The sequence below is a fragment of the Gopherus flavomarginatus genome, chromosome 9, assembly GCF_025201925.1.
Source record: "Gopherus flavomarginatus isolate rGopFla2 chromosome 9, rGopFla2.mat.asm, whole genome shotgun sequence".
Classification (NCBI taxonomy): Eukaryota; Metazoa; Chordata; order Testudines; family Testudinidae; genus Gopherus; species Gopherus flavomarginatus.
In genome coordinates this window covers 40,549,786-40,573,175 of record NC_066625.1, presented here as the reverse complement: position 1 = coordinate 40,573,175, position 23,390 = coordinate 40,549,786, and the positions used below count along the sequence as shown (strand labels likewise).

General features: G+C 51.8%; 1 protein-coding gene across 3 annotated transcripts; it reads right to left on the bottom strand.

Moving 5' to 3' along the window:
- Positions 1-1,083: 1,083 nt before the first annotated feature.
- On the bottom strand, positions 1,084-20,729 carry LOC127058324 (protein PML-like). 3 transcript variants are annotated; one of them, XM_050968182.1, is made up of 8 exons: positions 20,531-20,729; positions 18,757-19,235; positions 17,205-17,785; positions 9,806-9,843; positions 6,301-6,547; positions 4,881-4,939; positions 3,876-4,014; positions 1,084-3,195 (listed from the first exon to the last, which is right to left on the bottom strand). In XM_050968182.1, the coding sequence occupies exons 1-8, from the start codon at positions 20,573-20,575 to the stop codon at positions 2,426-2,428; spliced, it is 2,358 nt and encodes a 785-aa protein (XP_050824139.1). In that variant the 5' UTR covers positions 20,576-20,729; the 3' UTR covers positions 1,084-2,425. The 3 variants fall into 3 exon arrangements, with proteins under 3 accessions (XP_050824139.1, XP_050824140.1, XP_050824141.1); XM_050968183.1 differs by having other exon boundaries at positions 1,084-3,192; XM_050968184.1 differs by having other exon boundaries at positions 18,757-19,028.
- Between the last annotated feature and the right edge of the window lie 2,661 nt (positions 20,730-23,390).

Sequence of the window (23,390 nt, the reverse complement as noted above, 5' to 3'; positions counted from 1 at the left end):
CTGCCCTTTCCCCAAACATGCCATGCTCTGCTATACAGCCACTGAATTGCAGTGTGGCCATGGCTCAGGCTAGATGTCTGTGTATGCATGCGGGGGGGGGGGGGGGGGGGGAGGGGGGAAGATCAGGATTCTACCTGGTGGCAAGCTGCTATTTTTAGCATGCTAACTCAAGCATCAGCATGTGTCTGTCTGTCCTTGCTGGGAAGTGCCCGTCCAGCTGCTCTGCAGACTTAGCCACTATCCTTGCCTGTGAGGACTGGATGAGACTTCATTTGGTGAACCCACTACAGTTGTTTTGCATTTGGTTTCCGCCTTTGCCCTGAACATTATTTAGAGTGATAGCCCAGGGTGTTCCTGGCAAAGCTGGTTTGAAGCAGCTTGGTTGGTGATACTCAGCTATTGGTAATCACTCTGTTGTGGGTGTTGTGTGGAAGGTAACTGTCACTAGGATGATCATTAGGGAGGGTATAATGTTACTGTGCACAGCTGAAAGTCAAGAGTTCCCCTCCACACCATGAACAAACAAAAGGTTCAGTTGCTTCCTGGACAGTGTCTCGGTGTGTGAGACTCACTGTACCTTTTGCAAACAATCTCAGATTGTCTGCAGATTCAAAACATCACGAGCTGGGGTTGCCATGGTGGTGCTGCCAAATAACTACTGGTGTCACTAGGAATGGGCCCAAGAGCTGCATTTAGATCTGCATCTGGAAACAACTTTCTCCTACATCCGGATCTGGGATTTGGCTTGTCCCCTGCTTGAAGATATTTCCAGCAACATATGGGATAGTGCCTGTTCATTGTATTCACTCATTAAGGGCAAGGTGGAGACACAAAGCTGAGATCTGCTTTCAAATCAGCTTGGTTTTCCTCCACTTTTATGAGTGAATTTTACATACAGTTTTTCACTATATGTCCTGCTCTCATAGCCCCTGTCCACGTGCACCAGTATCCTGATGGTTTTGTGTGCATGTGGCAAGCAGAGGGTAGGTGTGCATGATTTACCCCAAAACCCAAGGTAGGGTCCTTCGGAAGAGGATATTAAGGAAGTGTGGTCAGCATGGGTCAAGAGAGAACAACTTTGGATTCATATCAAATTATGAATTTTATTTCTTACTTACTTAGCCCTTTACAAACACCAATGACAATGGATTCTCTGCTCCAAGGAATTTGCAATCTACATTGGAAAGTAGCAGGAAAGGTGCAGGGTAAGTAGGAAAATACAAAGAGGACAGTGGTCCAGATCCTCACGGATATTTAAGCTCCTAACTTGCATGAAATCAATGTGAGTTAGGTGTCATATTTTTGAGGATCTACGCCACACTTCTAGAAGGGAGCAAAGACATTTCATTTTATTATAATTAAAATTCCCCTTGCCCTGCGTGCTGCTGACACAATCATAGACATGTAAGACTAAAAGGAACTGTGAAAAGTCATCGAGTCCAGCCCCCTGAATCAATCACATAGGCAATTCTTGTGCATATAATTGTATAAAAGTTGCTTAATCTCCAGGCTGATGGTGATAATAAATACAAGGAAGTACTGGCTGGATAGAGTCCTCCCTCTAGTCATGTAGGTCCAGATCCTCAAAAGTATTTAGGTGCCTGACTCTCAATGGAGTTATGTGCCTACACACTTTTGAGGATCTGAGCTGTACACCAAGCAGAAGGGAGGAAATGGATATATCAGGTAACACAGGCCTTGTCTGCACTAGGAAAATTAGGTCCCATAACTACTGGTGCAGCTCCATTGATGGCAGCACTGATGGAAACCATGTATGGTCAGATTGCAGAGTTATTACTACCAGGAGTCCTGCTCAGAGTAGCACCCTTAACACTGCACCGTTGGGGGGTTTAATGCTTGAGGGACTTTAATATTGCTGACAGGCAGTATGTCCTCAAGCCACTGATATGGCTCTGCAATCCTGATTGCGGTCTATCTTGTGTACTTATTTGGTCCCATAGGATATAACCACTGCCTCCTAACATTCCAGCGAGGCAGGGCAGGGCTATTTTCCCTATTGTGCAGATGGGAAACTAAGGCAGAGAGTGGCTACATGACTTGCCCCAGGTCACACAGGAGGTCTGTGGTGGAGCAGGGACTTGAACCCATGTCTCCCTAGGCTAGTGTCCTAAGCACTTCACCTTAACAAAGTTTTGTACATGAAATAAATACAAATGGGGGGGGGGGCGGGGAGAGCTCCACCTCCCTTTCCAAACACCTGATCCAAGCATCCCTGAAATTCGTAGTTCAGATCTAGATGTGAGCTTTTAACAGGCCCTGCTCTAAATAATGGGCCAAACTGAAAATGGTGAATCTAAACTTCTTGAATTCTGGTGGAGTCTGGACCTGAGAGCTGAATGTTGCTGCTCAGCCTCATACCTGAGGTGCCATACACAGATATATTTGTCTGAACTGTAGATGTACGTCAGTAGTCTGGCTCACTCTTTATTGCTAGTGGCAGTTCATTTGCTGCTGCTGCTTGGTGCCCAGCTGATGGCTGTGGGCTCTGGAAATGGGCTTTGATCTTACTTAGCTTTCGGATTTTCTTCTCAGAGCTCTGCAGCTGAGAATTGAAGAATCTGCAGAACTTCTGCAGCCCTTTCTCAGGGTCCATCAGGTATAAGGTGTGGAGCTTGGAAAGGCTCACGTTGTGCATGGACAGCATCTGCACCGAAGGCTTACTGAGAAGTTTCTCATTCAGCAATGGCTGAAGGGAAGCATAACATTCCAGATTAGAGCAGGTGAGCACAGGCCTTGGATCCTCCACTAGATCAACCTCCAGAACTGTGCACAGATCCCTTAGGGCCTTTGCATTATCCAGGGGGCTGTTATCACTGAGCTGCCGCCAAATGTAAGTGTTGGCCAGGTTCTTCAGTTTGTAACTCCCAGCCTTGGGGATCTTCTCTTTAATCAGGGGCAAGATGTCCAGGAAACCAAAGACAGTTGCACTAAACTCCTCTTTCTTGCTAAGGAGATCTAGGGATTGAAACAGGACAGGAAGGGCTGGTGACCAGAGGTCATACCCTGCTAAAATGGGTTTGTAGACAGAGCAGAGGTAGTGGAATAATGTCTTCACACCAATCTCACAGACGCCGCCTTTTGAGATCAAGCCAGGCAAAGATTTCAGCGGCTGAATCAAGATGTTAAAGCTCTTTTCTCCATCCACCACAGCCAGCTGAAGGACCTTATTCACTGCTGGGAGTGAAAGACAGAATTAGTCGAGGGAAACTAGAACATTGAGTGAGCGCCTCACCTGGTATAACTATGGACTTCAATAGCAATTAACAGCTACTGGGGATCTGGCCCATTCCAATTCTCCTCATAGCCTTCCCCAAGCAGGTCATCAATATCTGACATCCAAGTATAGCTTGCTGCATCAGGGATGCTTCAACTAACTTTTCCCATTTACAGTATCAACTGCTATCTCTGTAGCATCGTGTTCCTGGGAGACGGGAAAGGTGTCTCTCTGACGCTGCTATGATGGGGCATCTGAGGTGCTTGAAAAGCAGGTGATTCCTCCCTCAAATGTGTCACTTCTGAAAGGGAATGGCTGCTTCAGGAAGTCCTGTGGCCATTAACCTAGAGCCCTGCATGACCATGTAGAAGGTGCACTGGCCACTTGCACCTGACCATTCTTACATAAAAATATTCATGTCCTCATGGACTTGGTGCTCCTCCCAATGGCAGAGCTGCCTTGCCATGCTGGGGAGCATATTGCACCCTCATGGGGACATGGCAGATTATACTTTCCCCAGCATGACCAGGAAGCCCCATGACATCTGGCCTGCCCCTCTCTCCCCCAGTAGGGCTGTTGCTAAGTGCAGTGATCTCGCCCCAATGATTTGCAGGAAGGATTCACAATCTCAGGATCTTACTCAAGAACTTGAGGTCGAAGAAGAGCAGTGATGCTTGTCTTATGTCGAGTTCCCTTGGGCTGCCGGCAGGAAAGGCCAGGAGGTCTCCCTCGCTGCTCTCACAACTGACGCTGTTGATGTTGTCTGGCAGACTAGAGTCCTGGAGAAGGAAATGCTGACTTGTTGTCAAAAGCTCCTAAAGATGCCAGAGCAACAGCTCTGGAAACTCATGCCCTCTAGTTCTCCCAGGATGGGCTGAGGCACTGCTAATTTACTAAGACTCTGTCTTCGCTGCAGAGTTCATTCGGATGATCGGCACCCGGGGCTGAGCTCCTGGGTTAGCCTAGCCTGGATGTGAGCAGCAAAGTCCTGTCTGGGTTACTGAGTCCTCATGGGTGCTGTGCTTTCCCATGTGTGTCCCTAGGGCTGTGGGACCAATGGTTCTTAACACAGCAGTGAGCTAATCTGATCTATGATTCTTCCCAGAGAATTAGGGGAGACCTCCTTTATCCTTCTGGGCACAAGGGGATTGTGGGAAGGCAGTGGATGACTATCAGCACCAGAGTGGTTTAGCTGCATCCTTACTGCAAAACAGATAGGTTACCCACTTCAGTAAAAGCAACACCTGGGCTCTACCCCCCTCCCCCCAGCTGGGCAAGCTAGCCTGGGTGTAAAGCACTGCTAAACTCAGTAAGGGGTTGTTGCGTGTGGACAGGATGGGGGTTGGGGCAACACCAAGGGAAGAGCCCAGGTTAACTCTGCAGGGAAGACAAACCCTTAAGTGCTTTGGTAAATCCCATTAGGTGCCTCTCTGCATCGTTAGGTGCTTAAATACCTCTAACAACCTGGCCAGGGACATCAAATCTCCTTTGAAAAATCAGTCTAAATGCTGAGCGCCCTACATCACATATTCAGACAGTATGTTCCAGCTGAGACAGGTCATACTGGAGGTTGCTCTCAATCTCCCAGCATCTACCCTGGATGCTGTGATGCCATAGGTGCTGTTGAGCATTATACTGCACTCACTGTTGACTCTTCATCACTGTCATCCCCTTCAGAGCTGTCCAAACAACCTGTGGGACCATCTGCAAGAGATGAAAAGGCACATCAGACCCCTGAAGGGGATTGGTGTGTGTGATAGGTGACCTTCCTTTTTCACGTGGCGTACAATTAGCCTGTAGAACTCACTGCCAGAGGAGATGATTGAAACCAAGATCTTAGCAGGATTCAAAAGAAAGACTGAATATTTACATGGATTTCAATTTTGCTGCTTCTAACTCCCCTGACTGTCCCCTTGTTCTTGTATTATGAGAATGGGTGAATAGCAGCCCCCATCTACTTTCTCCATCCCATTCATGATTATGTATGTCTGTGTCACATCCCCTCTCATTCATCTCCTCTCTAAGGTGAAGAGTCCAGATCTTTTCAATCTCTCTTTCTATGGAAGTTTTTCCTTGCTCTAATAGACTCAGACTTTAAGGTCAGAAGGGACCATCATGGTCATGAAGTCTGACCTCCTGCACATTGCAAGGCACAGAATCTCACCCGCCCACTCCTGTAATAGACCCCTAACCTTTTGCTGAGTTACTGAAGCCCTCAAATCATGATTTAAAGACTTCAAGTTACAGAGAATCCACCATTTACACAAGTTTAAACCTGCAAGTGACGGTTCCCCATGCTGCAGAGGAAGACGAAAAATCAACAGGGTCTTGGCCAATCTGATCTGGGGAAAATTCCTTCCTGACCCCAAATATGGCAATCAGTTAGACCTGGACCATGTCAGCAAGACCCATGAGGCAGATACCTGGGAAAGAATTCTCGGTAGTAACTCAGAGCCCGCCCCATCTAGTGTCCCATCACCAGCCATTGGAGATATTTGCTGCTAGCAGTCGCATATCAGTTACATGCCATTGTAGGCAGTCCCACCATACCATCCCCTTCATAAACTTATCAAGCTCAGTCTCGAAGCCAGTTATGTTTTTTGCTCCTACTTGTTCCCTAGGAAGGTTGTTCCAAAACTTCATTCCTCTGTTGGTCAGAAACCTTCATCTAATTTCAAGCCTGAATTTATTGTTGGTCAGTTTATATTTATTTGTTCTTGTGCCCACATTGGCCTTCAACTTAAATAACTCCTCTCCCTCCCTGGTATTTATTCCTATTGATGTATTTATCAAGAGCAATCATATCTCCCCCCTCCTCCCCTTTTGGTTAAGTTAAACAAGACCAGCTCTTTGAGTCTCCTCTCATAAGGTGGGTTTTCCATTCCTAGGATCATCCTAGTAGCCCTTCTCTGCACTTGTTCCAGTCTGAATTCATCTTTCTTAAACCTGGGAGACCAGAACTGCACACAGTACTCCAAATGAGGTCTCACAGGGCTCACATTTATTTCAGGAATCTCTTTGTGAATTCACTGATGTAGATGGTCAAAGTGATCATCTCTGCCTACCTGGCTCACATAGTTTGTAGATGTTATTTTCCAGCAAGTCAGCTGCTTTGGCTGCACTGAAGCTGTCAGTCACACATGAAGAGCTGCTTGATGTTGAGGAGCTGGTCCCCGGTTGTTCCAGCAAATTCTGCTGGTGTTTCCTTGCTAAATGCTCCCATTTGCCTGCATCATCTTCAGTCTTGATCACCTTCGCAGGGGCCTCGGTTTGGACTCCTTTCCTCTTCACTGGTAAAGATAACGACGGGGCCTAAACAATGGAAACAGATCCTTGACAGCTCATCGTTTTCTGCTTGGGAATATATTTGAAAGGGTCTTTGGAGATGGCGTCACTCTAGATTACTTAATGTGGAGGCTAGACATACACATTTTACACAATTTGGCACACATAATAGGAAAGGCCTTGACATACCATAACAATAGATGATGGATGGATGGACAGACAGCAGTGGATGTTCTCAGTTCTTGGAGATGACCCCAGAAATGTGGAAAATGGGTGGCTCCTTCTGCCTCCACCCATCAGTGGATGGAGAAGGGAGCAGCACCCAAGTCATAGTCAGTGATAGTATCATTATCTTTTTCTCTTTGGGGAAAAAAAACCTAAGGTAATTCAGTACAAATAACTTTGTTAATTGAAATTGAAGTTGGCAATTTAAACCCTCATCAGGAAATTCTGACATAAGGAGAACTTACATCTGCTTACTCGCTCTGTCTCTGTTCTCAGCAAGTCACTTCATCCTCCCAGCACCCTAAATACATTTCCCATTCTCCCATCCCCTTAAATAGTTTGTGAGCCCATTAGTGACCCTCACTTTCTTCTGTGCTTCTGAAGCCACCAGGACCCTGTCAGAACAGCGGCCTATATACATAGGGAGGCCGTGCATGTAAGAGATGTCTAGTAAACACGCTCATTTGGAGCCACCATACCCATGTGCTTCCTTTATATTACATATGTTGAGTAAAGAGCCAAAGACACAACAAAATCCCCTTGCCAAGTATCAATTAGAGAACCGTTCATATGCACATGTACATCCCGAGCATTTGCTAACATTAGAATCTGGAATATTTACATGGCCTGTGTTTTGATGCCTCAAGGCTCAATGTCTTTCCTACACCCTATCATGTAAGGTGGCAGGGTTAGGACTGGCATAGGAAGGGCAAGAACGACAGTGAAGGCTAGGCTTTGCAGCCTTTCCTCATGTTGGTGAGTTCTTACTCACATCAGCAGTCCCATTGGTGATAATGCTACTGATCTCCTCTGTAAAGTTCTTTGAGATCTACTGATGACAAGTGCTAGATAAGTCTGACAGGGTGTATCAACCCCACACTGGCGAGGTGAGGGTTAACAATCTGCTTTGGGCCCAAGATGCCACACCTACTCACCTTTTCTGGGCATGCTCCCAGTAGAGAAAGTGTTCAAAAGGGAGCAGCACAACACAGTCTGGGCTCACTGAGGAGAGCAGCTGTGTGCTGCAGTTTCTTCCCAGGAAGCTGCCAGGACTCCCAGCTGCTGGGGCCGAGCCTCCTAGTCAGTCGGCCATGGGAACCAAAGGGGATGACTTGCTATTACCGGCGGAGGAGCTGCCCCAGATGGACCAGTGCGATCACAAGAGATACCCCACACTCGACCCTGGAGATGATGCTGGAGGAAATGAGATGAGGGCAGGAAGTGACCCAGGGTATGATCTTAGAGATATTGATACCCCACACTCGACCCTGGAGATGATGCCGGAGGAAATGAGATGAGGGCAGGAAGTGACCCAGGGTATGATCTTAGAGATATTGGGCCTGAGCTCTGTGCTAGGCAACCTGGTTTTAAAGGGCCCCGGGTCAGAACATGATGGAGTAGGGTGGGCCCTAGTTCCCTTACCCTCCAGACTCTCACCACAGGGCGATAATGTCATGAGGAAAAGAGGCTCCTTGGACTCTCACAACACGGCAGTAACGCCGCAAGGTGAAGTGGGCCCTTGGACTTTCACCACAGGGCAACAATGCTGTGAGGCGAAGCGGCCTCTTGGACTCCAGCCACGGCGAGATAACTCCGTAAGGCGAAGCAGCCCCTTGGACTCTCACCAAAGGGCGATGACTCTGTGAGGCGAACCAGCCTCTAGGACTCTCACCACAGGGTGATAACGCCACAAGGTGACGCAGCCCCTAGGACTCTCACCACAGGGTGATAACGCTGTGAAGGGAAGTGGATCCTTGGTCTCCCACCACAGTGTGGTAATGCTGTGAGGTGAAGCGGCCCCTTGGACTTCAAGCCATGGGGTTATAATCACATGAGCTGAAGTGGCCCCTTGGACTCTCACCCAGGGGTGATGACTCTGTGAGACGAAGCATCCTCTTGGCTCTCACCATGGGGCGATAATGCTGTGAAGTGGCTCCTTGAACTCCGAGCCACAGGGCAAAAATGCTACACTGTGAAGCAGCCCCTCATACTTTCACTATGATGCCATTACTCTGTGAGGTGAAGCGTCCTCTTGGCTCTCACCATGGGGCAATAACGCCACGAGATGAAGCGGACCCTTGGACTCCCACCACAGGGCAATAACGCCGCAAGGCGAAGCGTCCTCTTGGACTTCCAGCCATGGCGTGATAACTCTGCGAAGCGAAGCAGTCCCTAGGACTCTAACCACAGAGCGATAATACCATGAGGCAAAGCATCTCCTTGGACTCCCAGCCACAGGTTGATACCACCGCAAGGCAAACCGGCCCCTTGGACTCTCAGCCACAGAGTGACAACTGTGCAAGGCAAAGCAGCCCCTTCTACTATCACCACAAAGCGATAACGACAAAAGGCGAAGCATCCCCTTGGACTCTCACCACAGGGTGATAACACTATGAGGCGAAGCGGTCTCTTGGACTCTTACCACAGGGCGATAATGCCATGAGGCAAAGCGGTCCCTTGGATTCTCACCACAGGGCCATTACACCACAAGGCGAAGAGTGCCCATGTATTCCCAGCCATGGGACGATAATGCTGTGAGCTGAAGTGGTGCCTTGGACTCTCACCACAGGGTAATAACGCCACGAGGCAAAGCAGTCCCTTGGATTCCCACCAAGGCAATATCTCCACAAGGCGAAGCGGCCCCTTGGGATCTCACCATGGGGCAATAACCCCATGAGACGAAGCAGCACCTAGAACCCCAACTATTGGGTGCTATATCCTGGAACATCATTGGATGATGCTGTCAGCCTGGTTCACCTAACCAACCTCCTGAGAATAAGAGCTAGAAATTAATATTTTTATTGGCTCACGTGTCCACCAGTATGTATGTGCAATCAAACCTTGAGGCAGAGCAAAAGGATGGAACTGAGGGAACAATAGGACCTTAGATTAAAATTGCTGTTTTAAAAACAAGACGGGGCAAGAGGAGCATGTATATCAACCAGCTCTCCATTCCAGCCAATGAGCCTGGGAACTGAGCTTGGATTCCTGCCACAGGTGCAGGGAATGCTGCATGTGCTGATCCCCACCTCTGTCAGAACAAGCACAAAACTGTCTTACCTTGCTGAAATTATCTGTGCATCTAGCTGGGGCAGCTTCTAGAAAGAACAAAAAAGAATGAGTTAAGTAACAGGCCAAACCACCATTGGCATGCATGGGAACAGCAGTTCTGGCTAATAACAAAACCTAGCTCTAATATAACATTTTTCAGTAGTACATCTCAAAGAGCTTTGCAAAAGAAGTGTCATTCTCCCTGTTTTAAAGATGGGGAAACTGAGGCACAGAGTGGTGACGTGATTTGTTCAAGATCACCCAGCAGGCTCGGGGAAGGGCCAGTAACAGAGCCCAGGTCTCTTGAATCCTAGTCCAGTGCTCTATTTACTAGGCAAAGCTGCCTTCCAAAATTGCTGGTAGGAGCCCCTGAAGAATGCAGCCAGAGAGCAACTAATATGCACAACCCATTCTCAGAAAGCTGCCAAGGACAGGACTCAAATTCGCAGTACACTGGAGCTGCATGGGATGAATGGCCATGGCATATCAACTGCCATTATTCAAAAGCCCTAGCAACTGTTTTACATGCCTGAACGTGTGCTGCTGCTCTGACTGAGTCAGCTGGCACCACTTAATCCACTCGGTTCACACAGCTGCTCCCTGGACTAAGCAGCCATTGCACACCGGCAGAGCAGCCTACTCACTGCTCACAAGGCCCAGTTAACACACTGCAGGATCGGGGCTGCACACGGGATCTGGGAGGGGCAGGCAGAGAGAACACACATCCTCATGCACTCACACATGCAGACATGTACTAGGGAACTCATGAGAGAGAAATAGATGAGGCTACGTGTAAGGGAAGGGGGAACTTCCTCATCAGGCAGTGAGGCCCTGAGGGGAAGGAGCCATATGGCCCTTCTCTCAAGGCCACAAGAGGCTGCTGAGGTACCCAGGACCGCCCGGGGGCGGGGGGGCAAGAGGGGCAATTTGCCCCAGGCCCCGGGCTCTGCAGGGGCCCCCACGAGAGTTTTTTGGGGCCCCTGGAGTGGGGTCCTTCACTTGCTCCAGGGGGCTCGGAAAACTCTTGTGGGGCCGGGCCCCGGAGCTTCTTCCGCTCCCAGTCTTTGCCGGCAGGGCGGTCCTTCTGCTCCAGGGGGAAGGACCCCCCGCCAGCGAATTACCGCCGAAGCGGGACCTGCTGCTGAAGTGCAACCCGGTCTTGGGCGGTAATTCAGCGGTGGGGGACCCTTCCGTTCCGGGACCCGCCGCCGAAGTGCCCCGAAGACCCACAGCAGGGGTCCCCCGCCACAGAATTACCGCCGAAGAGCAGGCTGCACTTCAGCGGCGGGTCCCGCTTCAGCGGTAATTCGCCAGCGGAGGGCCCCCGCCATAGGTCTTTGTGGCACTTCGGCGGCGGGTCCCGGAACGGAAGGGCCCCCCGCTGCCGAACAGGGCCGGGTCTAGAATTTCGCCGCACGGGGGGCGCCCTGCCGCTTGCCAGTCCCGCGGCTCCAGTGGACCTCCCGCAGGCATGGCTGCGGATGCTCCACCAGAGCCACGGGACCAGCGGACCCTCCGCAGGCACGCCTGCGGGAGGTCCACCGGAGCCGCCTGCCGCCGATAGCCCCAGGCCCCCGGAATCCTCTGGGCGGCCCTGGAGGCACCCAAAGGAGGAGAGGAGGAGGTGCGGAGGGTGAAGGGGAATCCAAAAGTCCAATGGCCAGAAGCTAATGGTGCACTAACCCAGCCTAGAGATAAGGGGCAGATTTTAACAGGGAGGGTAACTGACCACTGGAAGAACTTACCAAAGGAGACAGTGGATTCTCATGCCATGAAGTCTTTACACTGAGACTGGATGGATGTCTGTCTAAAACATACACTCCCGATCAACCATAAGCTTTGGGCTCGCTGCAGGACCCCAGGTGGGTTCTCTGACCTGTGTTATACAGGCAGGTTGGACTAGATGACCATAATGGTCCCTCGGCTTTAAAACCTATCCGTGGATGCAGAGACACACCCACAATTCATTCCAGCAGGACTTCACTGGCCTGCCAGGCTATACAAGGGTGACAGACAGACAGAGCCTCAGGAACCTGTCAGGGGTATTTGCTGCATGCTATGCAGACACATAATGAGAAACAGTGCTGTTCTGAACAGCTTCCAGCCTGACTAGACAATCCACCAGGATGAGGCAGCCCAATGGGTTTGGGGGTTGACCTGCTGTGTCCATCTGTCACTCCTGCCCCAGGGGCTGGTGGCTGCATGTGCTAGGCCTTGGCTGCCACCTCTCTTCTAGGGTCAGGAACAGTTATTTCCCTTACAGCTTTTTGATGAGATGACTATTCTGATTCCTGCAGTAATCTAAGGAGAGGTTTTGCTCACACTCCATTGTAACTCGGATACTGGCATGGAAGCTGATTTCAGCACAACACTGAGATGATGTCATTGTAGTACTAGTGTTATCCAGAGGCCCCTCCAATGCTAGGTGCTGTACAAACACATGGTGTATGACTATCTCTGCCCCAAAAGACTGACACAGGCAGTGCTGTTATCCCCTCTGTACTGAGGAACTGAGGCACAGAGAGATGGGATGCAATGCCCGGGCTCACCCAGAGAACTGAGCCCAGGTCACCTTAGTCTTCCTTATACACAAGGCCATCCTTTCTCCTTAGTGACATTCGCTTTTCAGGGACATAAGGGGAAAGGAAACATGCAGCATCCAACTCTGGCAATTATCAAAGCACCAGGAAATCAAGAGGACCAGCAAGGGGAACATTAATGCTTCTTTTTGGAAGCAGCTGTAGTCAGGCCCTGGCTTCTGCGCTTGCATCACTTGCCTCTGCCATGATCCATCGATGCACCGGTTCCTGTCCCGGCTTTCTCTCCTGCCTGTTTGCGGGAGTGAAAAGGCTGGGGTTGGACAGGTGGTATGGTGGAGGAGGTAGATGCCTGGGGAGGAGGGGAAATGGAGTGGCTGCTGGAGCGATGAGCAATGGGTGCTGCTGGGAGCAGGGGGACATTGCCCTCAAGGGTGTCAGGAAGGAACAGGTCCAGCAGGACAGAGGGCAATAATGGCACTGACAAGCCCATGGTCTCAGGGAGGAGCGGGCTCCCTGGGCCCGGAGGGACTGGAGGAGGCTGCTGCATGGCTTGCCACTAGCTAGTGGTCTCCTGCAGAAAGGGGATCAAGGCCGAGGTGAGGGTGTGGAGGGAGCGGGAGATGGACGTGACCCCACGCAACATAGACAGCAGGTGCCTGTTTGTGCTTTGCTGTCCTTTCAGGATGCTGCTTCCTAACACCAGGAGGCTGTCTGCCTGGCTCACACTGGCCCTGGGCCAGGCCGCTAAATCCCCATGCTCGGAGGCCAGAGGCCCCATATCCTCCCAGGGACACTCGGGATTTCCACCTCAGCACTTGTGAGCTGCCTGAAGGCGTTCTCCTCCTCCCCATTCCTTCGTGCCTGGGCTGGTGGAGTGATTCGTAGCACTGGAGAGCCATCACCCCTGTTAGCTGGACAGACATCTCCTCCTCCATCCTCGGGTGGGCAGGGCTCAGTCTGGGAGCTGGAGGGACACATGAGGTCCTCATGGGAGAACAGCCCTTCACTGTCATTGGCAGGGAGGTGTCTCTGCTGGTGGGAAGCCTCTGGAGGATGCAGAGGCTCAAGGCTGAGTGTCACAGTGCTCTTGTCCTCCGACGGGGGGGCGTATTGGGGAGCAGAGGTACCTGTGGGAGGGGGACATAGGAGGGAGAATCAGGAGCTGAAGGGCTGCCTGCTCCATGGGACCAGTGACCAAGTCAGCAGAGCAGATCGTAGGGTTCCCGGGCGCCTGCTCGCACAGGTGGTAGCACTGTGGACGGGGGAGGACAGTAGATGGGATGGAGATTCCTTACTGGAAACCCCAGCCATCTAGGGCAGTCTCTTTCCAGTTGGCTACAGCCGGGGTCTTCTGAGGACCTCCTTGAAAGGTCTGCCCCCAGCTCTGTGCCATGGACCCCAGGAGGAAGGATGAACAGAGTTGCAGGCTATGCCAATGATGCCCAATTTCCCAATGCCCACTATGGTGTCTCAAAGCATGCCCTCCAGCAAAGCCGCATCCTGGGCGGAGACATTGAGCCCCTGTGCCCCTGACCAGCTAGCCCACGACAGACCACCACACACGCCACATTTATTTCAGTGATGCTGCATGTCTGCCTCAGAGCTAGTGCCATCTGCTGCATGGCTACGCTGCTTCATTCAGACTCCGAGGCTAGCGTCTAATCATCAGTGCCACTGCTCATGGAGGTCAAGGCAGCAGTGCACAGCTCCCATGCGGAGCGTGAGACATGACAGTGCATGTAATCAAGCCCAGTTGTTCCTTTGCACCAGGGTCCCCCACTGTGCTGTCTGCCTACATATGTTTCATCGCTATGTGCCTCCCTTCCTGCCCACCCAAGCGGGTAGGTCTCTCCCCCTAGTACACTCTTCTTTCATCATATGGTGAAGTGGCTATGTCTAGTAGCATCCCTGCTGCTGCCCATACCCCAGGTGGCTACTACTTCCTGGCCAGACTGCCTCTTTTTGAGCACTTGTGGCTGCTGTTATCTTGACCAACACATTGGGATTGAAGCAGGAACTGCCAGGGCCACCCAGACCGGGGGGCAGGGGTGGACGCAAGTGAGGCTATTTGCCCCAGGCCCCACAGGGGCCCCCATGAGAGTTTTTCGGGGCCCCTAGAGCGGGGTCCTTCACTCACTCCAGGGGCCCTGGAAAACTCTCGAGGGGCCTGGGCCCTCGGAGCTTCTTCCGCTCCGGGTCTTTGGCGGCAATTCGGTGGCGGGGGCCCCCTGCCATGAGTCTTTGGGGCACTTCGGCTGGGGGTCCCGGAGCAGAAGGACCCCCTGCCGCCAAATTGCCACCGAAGCAGGGGACCCCCGCCGCCGAAGACCCCAGGCCCCCTGAATCCTCTGGGCGACTCTGGCCAGAGCTAAACGCATGAGTTCACTAACTGGAGCTGTAACAGACATCTCCTGTGCACTGGACATAGATAGAGGCTTTGTCACACACACCTACCAGTGGGTTGCACACACTCCCCTGGAGACAGGCCAAGACCCATCCCTATCCCTAATGGGCAGTGTTCAGTGTGTATTTTCTGAAGCCTTTATACAGCCAAACTGACATCTTGAAAACTAGCATCACATTCAGTGCAGCCAAAGGAGAGCACTCATGCCTGGAAACTCTGGCCTTAACCCTTATTTTTGCATAGCAAGTCATTCCAGAACCAGCTGTGTCTTTGCTATTATCAGTACTCACTGAAGAGTCTGGACAAAACACATTTCAGATCAAGGATTGTTCACCAATGTTTCACTTTGACTAGTCACTGTTCATGATTCTTGCTGTATGATTTGTCACCTAACCTTTTTCACTCCCTGATTGGATAACTGAGTATAACAAGTAAGGAAATTCCTTCTTTCCAGCACTGTTTTTCAGACAACAGTTCATCAGAGTGAAAGTTCAGGGCTGTCAAACAGCCAGCTATTTTTCAGATGCTCACAGATAATGCGCCCTCACCAGCCAGTGAATGCAGCTTGATGTTTGGATTAGAGGAAATATTGGCAAATCCTTTCTTTTACCATTCAGCCTACTCTAGTGAATGACCATGGTAAGCAGATAACGTTGATGGTGTGGGGAAACTGGGTGATCACTAGGGCTGTCAAGCGATTAAAAAATTTAATCTCCATTAATCACACTGATAAATAATAGAATACCATTTAAATATTTTTGGATGTTTTCTACATTTTCAAATATATCGATTTCAATTACAACACAATACAAAGTATATAGTGCTCACTTTATTTTTATTACGAATATTTGCACTGTAAAAAAACAAAATAGTATTTTTCAATTCCCCCATTATAAATACTGTAGTGGCAATCTCTTTACCACGAAAGTTGAACTTACAAATGTAGAATTATGTATACAAAAATAACTGCATTCAAAACCAAAGCTTTATAGCCTACAAGTCCACTCAGTCCTACTTCAGTCAATCACTCAGACAAACAAGTTCAGTTACAATCTGCAGGAGATAAGGCTGCCTGCTTCTTGTTTACAACGTCACCTGAAAGTGAGAACAGGTATTGGTATGGCACTGTTGTAGCTGGTGTCGCAAGATATTTATGTGCCAGATGTGCTAAAGATTCATATGTCTCTTCATGCTTCAACCCCATGCTTCCAGAGGACATGCGTCCATGCTGGTAATGGGTTCTGCTCAATAACGATCCAAAAGCAGAGTGGACCAATGCATGTTCATTTTCATCACCTGAGTCAGGTGCCACCAGCAGAAGGCTGAGTTTTCTTTTTTGGTGTTTCAGGTTCTGTAGTTTCCACATCTGAGTGTTGCTCTTTTAAGACTTCTGAAAGCATGCTCCACACCTCATCCCTCTCAAATTTTGGATGGCACTTCAGATTCTTAAATCGTGGGTTGAGTGCTGTAGCTATTTCTAGAAATCTCACATTGGTACCTTCTTTGCAAAGCATGAAGGGACATATGAATGTTTAGAATATTTGGAACATAAATACCTTGCAATGCCAGCTACAAAAGTGCGATGCAAATACTTGTTTTCACTTTCAGGTGACACTGTAAATCAGAAAGCATGCAGCGGTATCTCTCATAAATGTATACAAACTTGTTTGTCTTAGTGATTCACTGAACAAGAAGTAGGATTGAGTGGACTTGTAGACTCTAAAGTTTTACATTGTTTTGCTTTTGAGTGCAGTTATGTAACAAATGAAAAATCTACATTTATAAGTTACACTTTCACAATAAAGATATTGCATTACTGTACTTGTAAGAGGTGAGTTAAAATATTATTTCTTTTATCATTCGTACAGTGAAAATATTTGTAATAAAAATAATATAAAGTGAGCACTGTATACTATATTCTGTGTTGTAACAGAATACAATATATTTGAAAATGTAGAAAAACATCCAAAAATATTTAATAAATTTCTGTTGGTATTCTATTGTTTAACAGTACAATTAATCACCATTAATTTTTTTAATCACTATTACTTTTTTTGAGTTAATCGCATGAGTTAACTGCGATTAATTGCCAGCCTTAGTGATCACTAGTTCATAGGCCAGAAGAGACCGTGATGATCATCTTGTCTGGTTCCCTGCATAACACAGGCCAGGGCATTTCCCAGACAGGCTGTAGAATTGATGCTCATCTTCTATTCTCTCTCTCTCTCTCTCACACACACACACCCACCCACCCCCCTCTGAGGCAATATGCTCCATCCTCACTCTTCAGACTGACCCAACTTACAACATTAAAAGAGCAATCAAAAGCTCCAACATGCAGTCACACATGACAGGGTCACCAGCCCCACTCCATCTCATGCTGCCAGCAGCCAGAGATAACGATGGTACCATGTCCACAACCACCACCTCACAGACAGGTGTCAGATTTGTGAAAGTGTCTTACCTCCCTCCCCAGTCACTCTTTCAAACAGAGCCTGGAGTCTGGCTTTACATTTGGCGAAGCCTCCAGCCTGGATACTGGTTCCCACGGCCAGGGGCTGCAGCTTCCTGAGCTCCTCCAGTGACCCCTTGATGAAGGAGTGCAGGTCCATTACTTCCTGGTCCGACGCATAGAGATGCATCTTCTCCACCAGCTGCTTGCTGGCGCCCATCCTCTTGAGCACGGCTTCTGTCTGCTGCAGCTTCCCCTCCAGCTCCTCATTCCCCAGGTGGTGCTGCCTCTCCACCATCTCCAGCAGTTCCTGCTCCTTCTCTCGGATCAGTTGCACCATCTGCTCAACTCTCTTTTGGATCAGCTCCTGGGTTTCATTCCTCACCTGGTCCAGATGGTCAGCTTTTCTCTTCAGGTTACAATAGGCATCTTGGAAGAGTTCCTCCTTCTTCTTCAGCTCTTCACTCACGCTCCCCAGCTCCTGCTGCCTCTGCTGGATTTCCACCTTGATATCACAGTGCTTGCCTGTGTGCCGGCTGTCCAGCAGGGCACAGATGCAGCAGATCGGTTTTTGGCACTCTCTGCAGTAGATGCTGTTGATGAAAATACAATTTAGAGCTGTCATTTAAACGACTCTTACCCCATTCTACTGGTGGCCTTATCACACCCTTCCCAGAGCCAGTTCTCCTTCCTCTAAGGGAAGTATGGGAAAGTGGCCAAGGATAACGAACAGTAGAGCCATTACACCCAGCAGTGAGTGACTTGGGATGTCTGGCTGTGCTGGGTTTCAATTGACTGTTCAGATAAAGGCCTTCATTTCTTCCCTCCTTATACTGCTCCCTGATGAGGAGTTCAGATCATTCCCCAGGCAGAACATCCCTTCTCTTCCTGCAACCCACTTCCCCAGCAACTTCGTTGACTAGGACAGAGACTGCCTGATTCCCAGCCACCTCTCCCTCCTACGACTGACTGAACAGCACTGCGCTGACATTCTCGTTCCTCCCTCCGACTTCCTCTTTGCCAATCTGCATCTGCTTGCTAAAGAAAATGGGCCAGATCCCATCTGGGGTAAATCACTGCAGTTAAAGAGGCGAGGCCCATTGACACCAGCTGGACCAATATGATTTGTCACCCAACAGTGTCTGCCACAAGGTGGTGTGCCCCTTTAAATGATGCAGATCCAGTGCCCTGTGCTAGAACAGGTGCTCTCAGCTTGGCCAGTTAAGAGGGCAGGGCAGCAGCTGGGGCTGTGAAGAGCCAGGCTGTTAAGAGGGAAGTGGGAGCAGGAGCAGAGCAAGTCCCCTGGAGGGGAGGCAGTGGGAACCTACTGGGGAATGGGAACCTCTGGGACAAGAGCGGTGGGAGGTGATGCTCAGCTAAGAGCGGACAGAAGAATCCTGCAACAGGCCCTGAAGCAGGAAGGACTGAAAAAGGCACAGGGCTGGGAGCTGGAGTCCAGGATGGGCTGAGGAACTGTTTTGCCTATATGTGAAAAAGATAGCTGGGCCTGGAAAGAGACTTTGGGTGCAACTGCATGGAAAACAGATCAGGTTGTGAACATTACCTCAGCATTTGGTTTGCGTGGGTTGGATTGGGACAGGACAAGTTACTGAGCTTCCTGGAACCATCAAGAAACTCCTTGGCAGATCCCATCTTGAGATCTCTCACCGCCTTGGCCTCATGGCTCTCTCGCTTTAGATACCTCTGGTGGGTCTCAAAGCACTTGACACAAAGGAACTCCTTGCAGTCAGAACACCAGAACTCTCCCTCTTGCCCACAGTTGTCACAGACCAGGTCATTGCCTTGGACGATCTTCTGGTAGGTGCTCAGCTTGGCCTGCAGATTGGCAAAGAGCAGGTTGTCCTGGTCTGGGATCCCACTGGCTTGTGGGATGGGAGTGTGGCAGATGGGGCACTGGCCAACAGGCTTGTTCTCTTCCAGGCAGTCAGCACACAAAGTGTGAAGGCAAGACAGGAGCTTGGGATTTCTGAGTTCTTTCTGGCATCCCTGGCAGAGCAGGAACTGGAATTCTTCCTCCATCGCCTTTGGGAAGGAGAGAGATTGAGGGCTGAGTCTACCAGTGCTGCACAGCTCTGTTCTGCAGCCCAATGAGGGAGGCGACACATGTCATATGCAGGCAACTTGATCGGCCAGGACCCCATTAAGGGTGATTTCCCACTGCTGCTTTGGTAGCACAGAGCAAGTCACATGCTCCTGGGGGGTGTGAGGTGACCCTATGTCACCCCCTATCCCAGCTATCCCAGCCTCAGCATAAGGGGCATGGCATGGAGAAGACAGAGGAAAAGTATCTTTTACTTTCTCAGCTGGGTACCATCCCAAGAAACCCCCCCCTCTCCGACATCTGTCTCTTCCCCCTCTTCTCTCTCACACCTCACTTTTCACCCCCCAGGGTGTACATTACCCCCTCCCCACCAAGCTGTCTCTCTTCTAGCAGGGCTAAGAGGGAGTGCTGCGCAGTGACTCTGGGCTGACGCTCCCTCCCCCACTGTAGATGCATCTCGCCAGCCTTGTTCCATCTCTCTAAGGTACTTATTGCACCCGTTATCACAATTTCCTCACAACCACCATTGAGGCACTCACACTTACAATGGTGAGGTGGGGATCAGTTATGCCCATTTTACAGATGGGAAACTGTGGCACAGATGCTCAAATACGCTCTGAAATCCCCCTAGAGTTGATGGGAGTTAGGCACCTCCCTACCTTTGAGGATCTGGGCCTGAGTCATAGAATATCAGGGTTGGAAGGGACCTCAGGAGGTCATCTAGTCCAACCCCCTGCTCAAAGCAGGACCAATCCCCAACTAAATCATCCCAGCCAGGGCTTTGTCAAGCAATTTGCCAAGGTCCCATGGGGAACCTGTGGGGCACCAGGAATAGAACCCAAGTCTCCTGATACACAGGCTAGCACTCAAACCACTGGGCCACCCTTCCTCTTGAGGGCATGCTGAAGAAGCAGCCCACAAAAGTCCTGGGTGGAGCTGGGTAACTGGCAGGCATCCCTAGCTGCAAGCAGGAGACTCCCCAGAGCTGTGAGACCTCCCAACTTCCAGGTTGTCTCTCACTTCCCCTGCCCCCATCGATGCCCTATTTCCCCTTTGCCCAGCCACTTCCCCTGCCACATGGTCACTACTGTCATGCTAAGCTCCCATGTGGCTTGGACACAGTACCACCTGCAATGGGGAGGCAGGGTCTTCAGGCATCTCCTGGCCTCCTACACATCTTGCTGCTCTTTGTTTTCCTTTAAAATGTGACAGAATGTCTCAGTCACTAAACACCCCAGCCAGTCCCTCAGGGAGAAGACCATCACAATAAGCTCACCTGTGTCTGCAGACTGCCTGGGCTCACCTGGGACAAGAGAGCCATAGTCCACAAAGCCCTGCTTCTATCAGAACTGTACCTGCAGGATCTGGGCACTCCTCTGCTGAGTAATTGCTTCAGCAGGTTCTGGCTGGTAAGTTTCGATTTCTGAGAAGGGAAAATAACCCCTCTTCCTGTTTCTGGCCTGTAGTGAGTCTCTTTCCCTGTGCAGCCTTCTCCTGCCCTGCCCTCTGGTGTTCATTCTGAGAACACCCGGCCCTCCCAGAGAAAGAGCTTTTCAGGCTTATCTCCCTGAGGCCATGCATGTTGGGTCTGGATCCAGGCCTGAGCTTTCCAAAGCTCCAGGGTGCATACAGGGCCGGCTTTAGGCCGATTTGCCGGATTCCTGGGAATCGGGCCCCGCGCTTTAGGCACCTTTTAATTTTTTTACTTACCCTGGCTGCGGTCTGCTCCGGGGTCTTCCATGGCCCCGCTCCCCTGACCAAAGCGCCAGCGGGAGCGCGGCTGCCCCACAGCCCCGCTCTCTCAGCTGGAGCTCTGACCAGAGCGCTGCAAGCCCTGTGGCCCCGCTCTCCTGGCTGGAGCTCTAGCCGGAGCCCGACAAGCCCCGCGGGCCCACTCTCCTGGCTGGAGCTCTGGCTGGAGCCCGACAAGCCCCATGGCCCCAGCTGGAGCTTCGGCCGGAGCACGACAAGTTCCGTGGCCCCGGCTGGAGCTCTGGCTGGAGCGCGACAAGCCCCGCAGCCCCGGGTGGAGCTCTGGCCGGAGCGCGACAAGCCCTGCGGCCCCGGCTGGAGCTCTGGCCAGCGCACGACAAGCCCCGCGGCCCCGGCTGGAGCTCTGGCCGGCGCGCGACAAGCCCCACGGCCCCGGCTGGAGCTCTGGTCGGAGCGCAACAAGCCTCGCGGCCCCAGCTGGAGCTCTGGCCGGGGCGCGGTAAGTCCCGTGGCCCCGGCTAGAGCTCCGGCCGGAGTGCCGCAAGCCCTGTGGCCCCGCTCTCCTGGCTGGAGCTCCGGCTGGAGCGCAGCAAGCCCCGTGCCCCTGGCTGGAGCTCCAGTTCCTTTAAATAGCCCCCGGAGCCCTGGGGTAGCAGGGGACTCTGGGGGCTATTGAAAGGGGCAGGGCTCCAGCTGCCTCTGCCACCCCGGTCCTTTAAATAGCCGCCGGAGCCCTGCCGCCCCCATGCATTCCCCAGGGCTCCCACGGCTATTTAAAAGGTCTGGGGCGGGGTAGAAGCAGGGGAGTCCCAAGCCCTTTAAATAGCCCCCAGAGCCCTGGGATAGCGGGGGGCTTGAGGGCTTTTTAAAGGGCCGGGGCTCCAGCTGCCTCTGCTGCACCCCCTGCCCTGCTCTCACCAGCCCTGCCCCCCCGCTGCCTGCAGCCAGCCCTGCACCCCCTGCCCACAGCCAGCCCCTACCAAACCCCCTGCCCTGTCTCCAGCCAACCCCTGCCACACACCCCTGCCCGCACCAGCCCAGCACTGCCCGCCCTGTCCTGTCTCCAGCCAACCCCTCCTGCACCCCCCTGCGTGAAGCCAGCCAGTCCCATACTCCTGTCTCCAGCCCTGCCAACCCCTGCTGCACCCCCCTGTGGCCCTGCCTGAAGCCAGCCCGCCCTACACTCCCGTCTCCAGCCAGCCCTGCTCCCCTTGCCCTGTCTGCAGCCAGACCCTACCTCCAGTCAGCCCCTGCCCTGCCTCGAACCAGCCCCATGTCCACTGCTGCCCTGCAGTTCCCAGGCCAGTAACCTGCACACCTGCTTGAATGAGGGGGGCAGGAAGCGGGAACCCACACATGTGCACACCCCCAGGGAGCGGCAGGGATCCACACATGTGAAAAGGCGGTCATTAATAACCAATCAACAGAATATATGATGCAATGTACATAATATACAATTTTATTATTTATATAGTTATGGAAAGTAAATAATACATGGAAAAAACGGAAGGCTTTTTTTTACACTTTTTTCTTTTTAAGTCATCCCTGCCAGGACCCTGCCCAGTGTTCAAATTGGGCCCCGCACTTCCTAAAGCTGGCCCTGGGTGCACAGATCAGCATTTGGGGGGTTGAGCCTCTCAGAAAAGACTTAACCTACAATTAAGAGGCCTAAATCACTACCCCATTTTTGCTCCAGGCCCCCTTTGACAGACGGGGAGGTGCCCCTGGGCAAGCTGCCTGCAGCACTCACTCCGTACATTGCTGCCAGTGGGCGGGACAGCTGCTAATGTGGACCGATTCCTAGAGTTACCACATGTCCGTATTATCCTGGACACGTCCGGCTTTTTAGTTGTTAATCCAGGGCCGCCCAGAGGGGGGCGCAAGAGGGGCCATTTGCCCCAGGCCCCGGGCTCTGCAGGGGCCCCCACGAGTTTTTCGGGGCCCCTGGAGTGGTGTCTTTCATTCGCTCCAGGGGACCCGGAAAACTCTTACGGGGCCGGGCCCTGGAGCTTCTTCCGCTCCCGGTCTTTGCGGCGGGAGAGGGGGGGTCCTTCCGCCCTGGAGCGGAAGGACCCCCCCCACCAGTGAATTACCGCCGAAGCGGGACCTGCCGCAGAAGTGCAACCCGATCTTCGGGGGTCATTCGGCGGCGGGGGGCCCTTCCGTTCCGGGACTCACTGCCGACGTGCCCCGAAGACCCGCGGCGGGGGGCCCCCCGCCGCCAAACAGGGCCAGCTCTAGACATTTCGCAGCACAGGGGGCGCCCTGCCCTTGCCGGTCCCGCGGCTCCGGTAGACCTCCCGCAGGCACGCCTGGGGATGCTCCACCGGAGCCGCCGGACCAGCGGACCCGCCTGCCGCCGAGGGCCCCAGGCCCCCGGAATCCTCTGGGCGGCCCTGTGTTAATCGCCGTCCGGGAGGATT

Coding starts and splice junctions, on each gene's coding strand:
- LOC127058324 (XM_050968182.1), bottom strand. CDS start 20,575: ATGGCTCTCTTGTCCCAGGTGAGCCCAGGCAGTCTGCAGACACAG. Junction 19,236..20,530: donor CAGGCAGTCTGCAGACACAG/GTGAGCTTATTG, acceptor TCCTTCCCAAAG/GCGATGGAGGAAGAATTCCA. Junction 6,548..9,805: donor GCACAGATAATTTCAGCAAG/GTAAGACAGTTT, acceptor TCCATTGTTTAG/GCCCCGTCGTTATCTTTACC.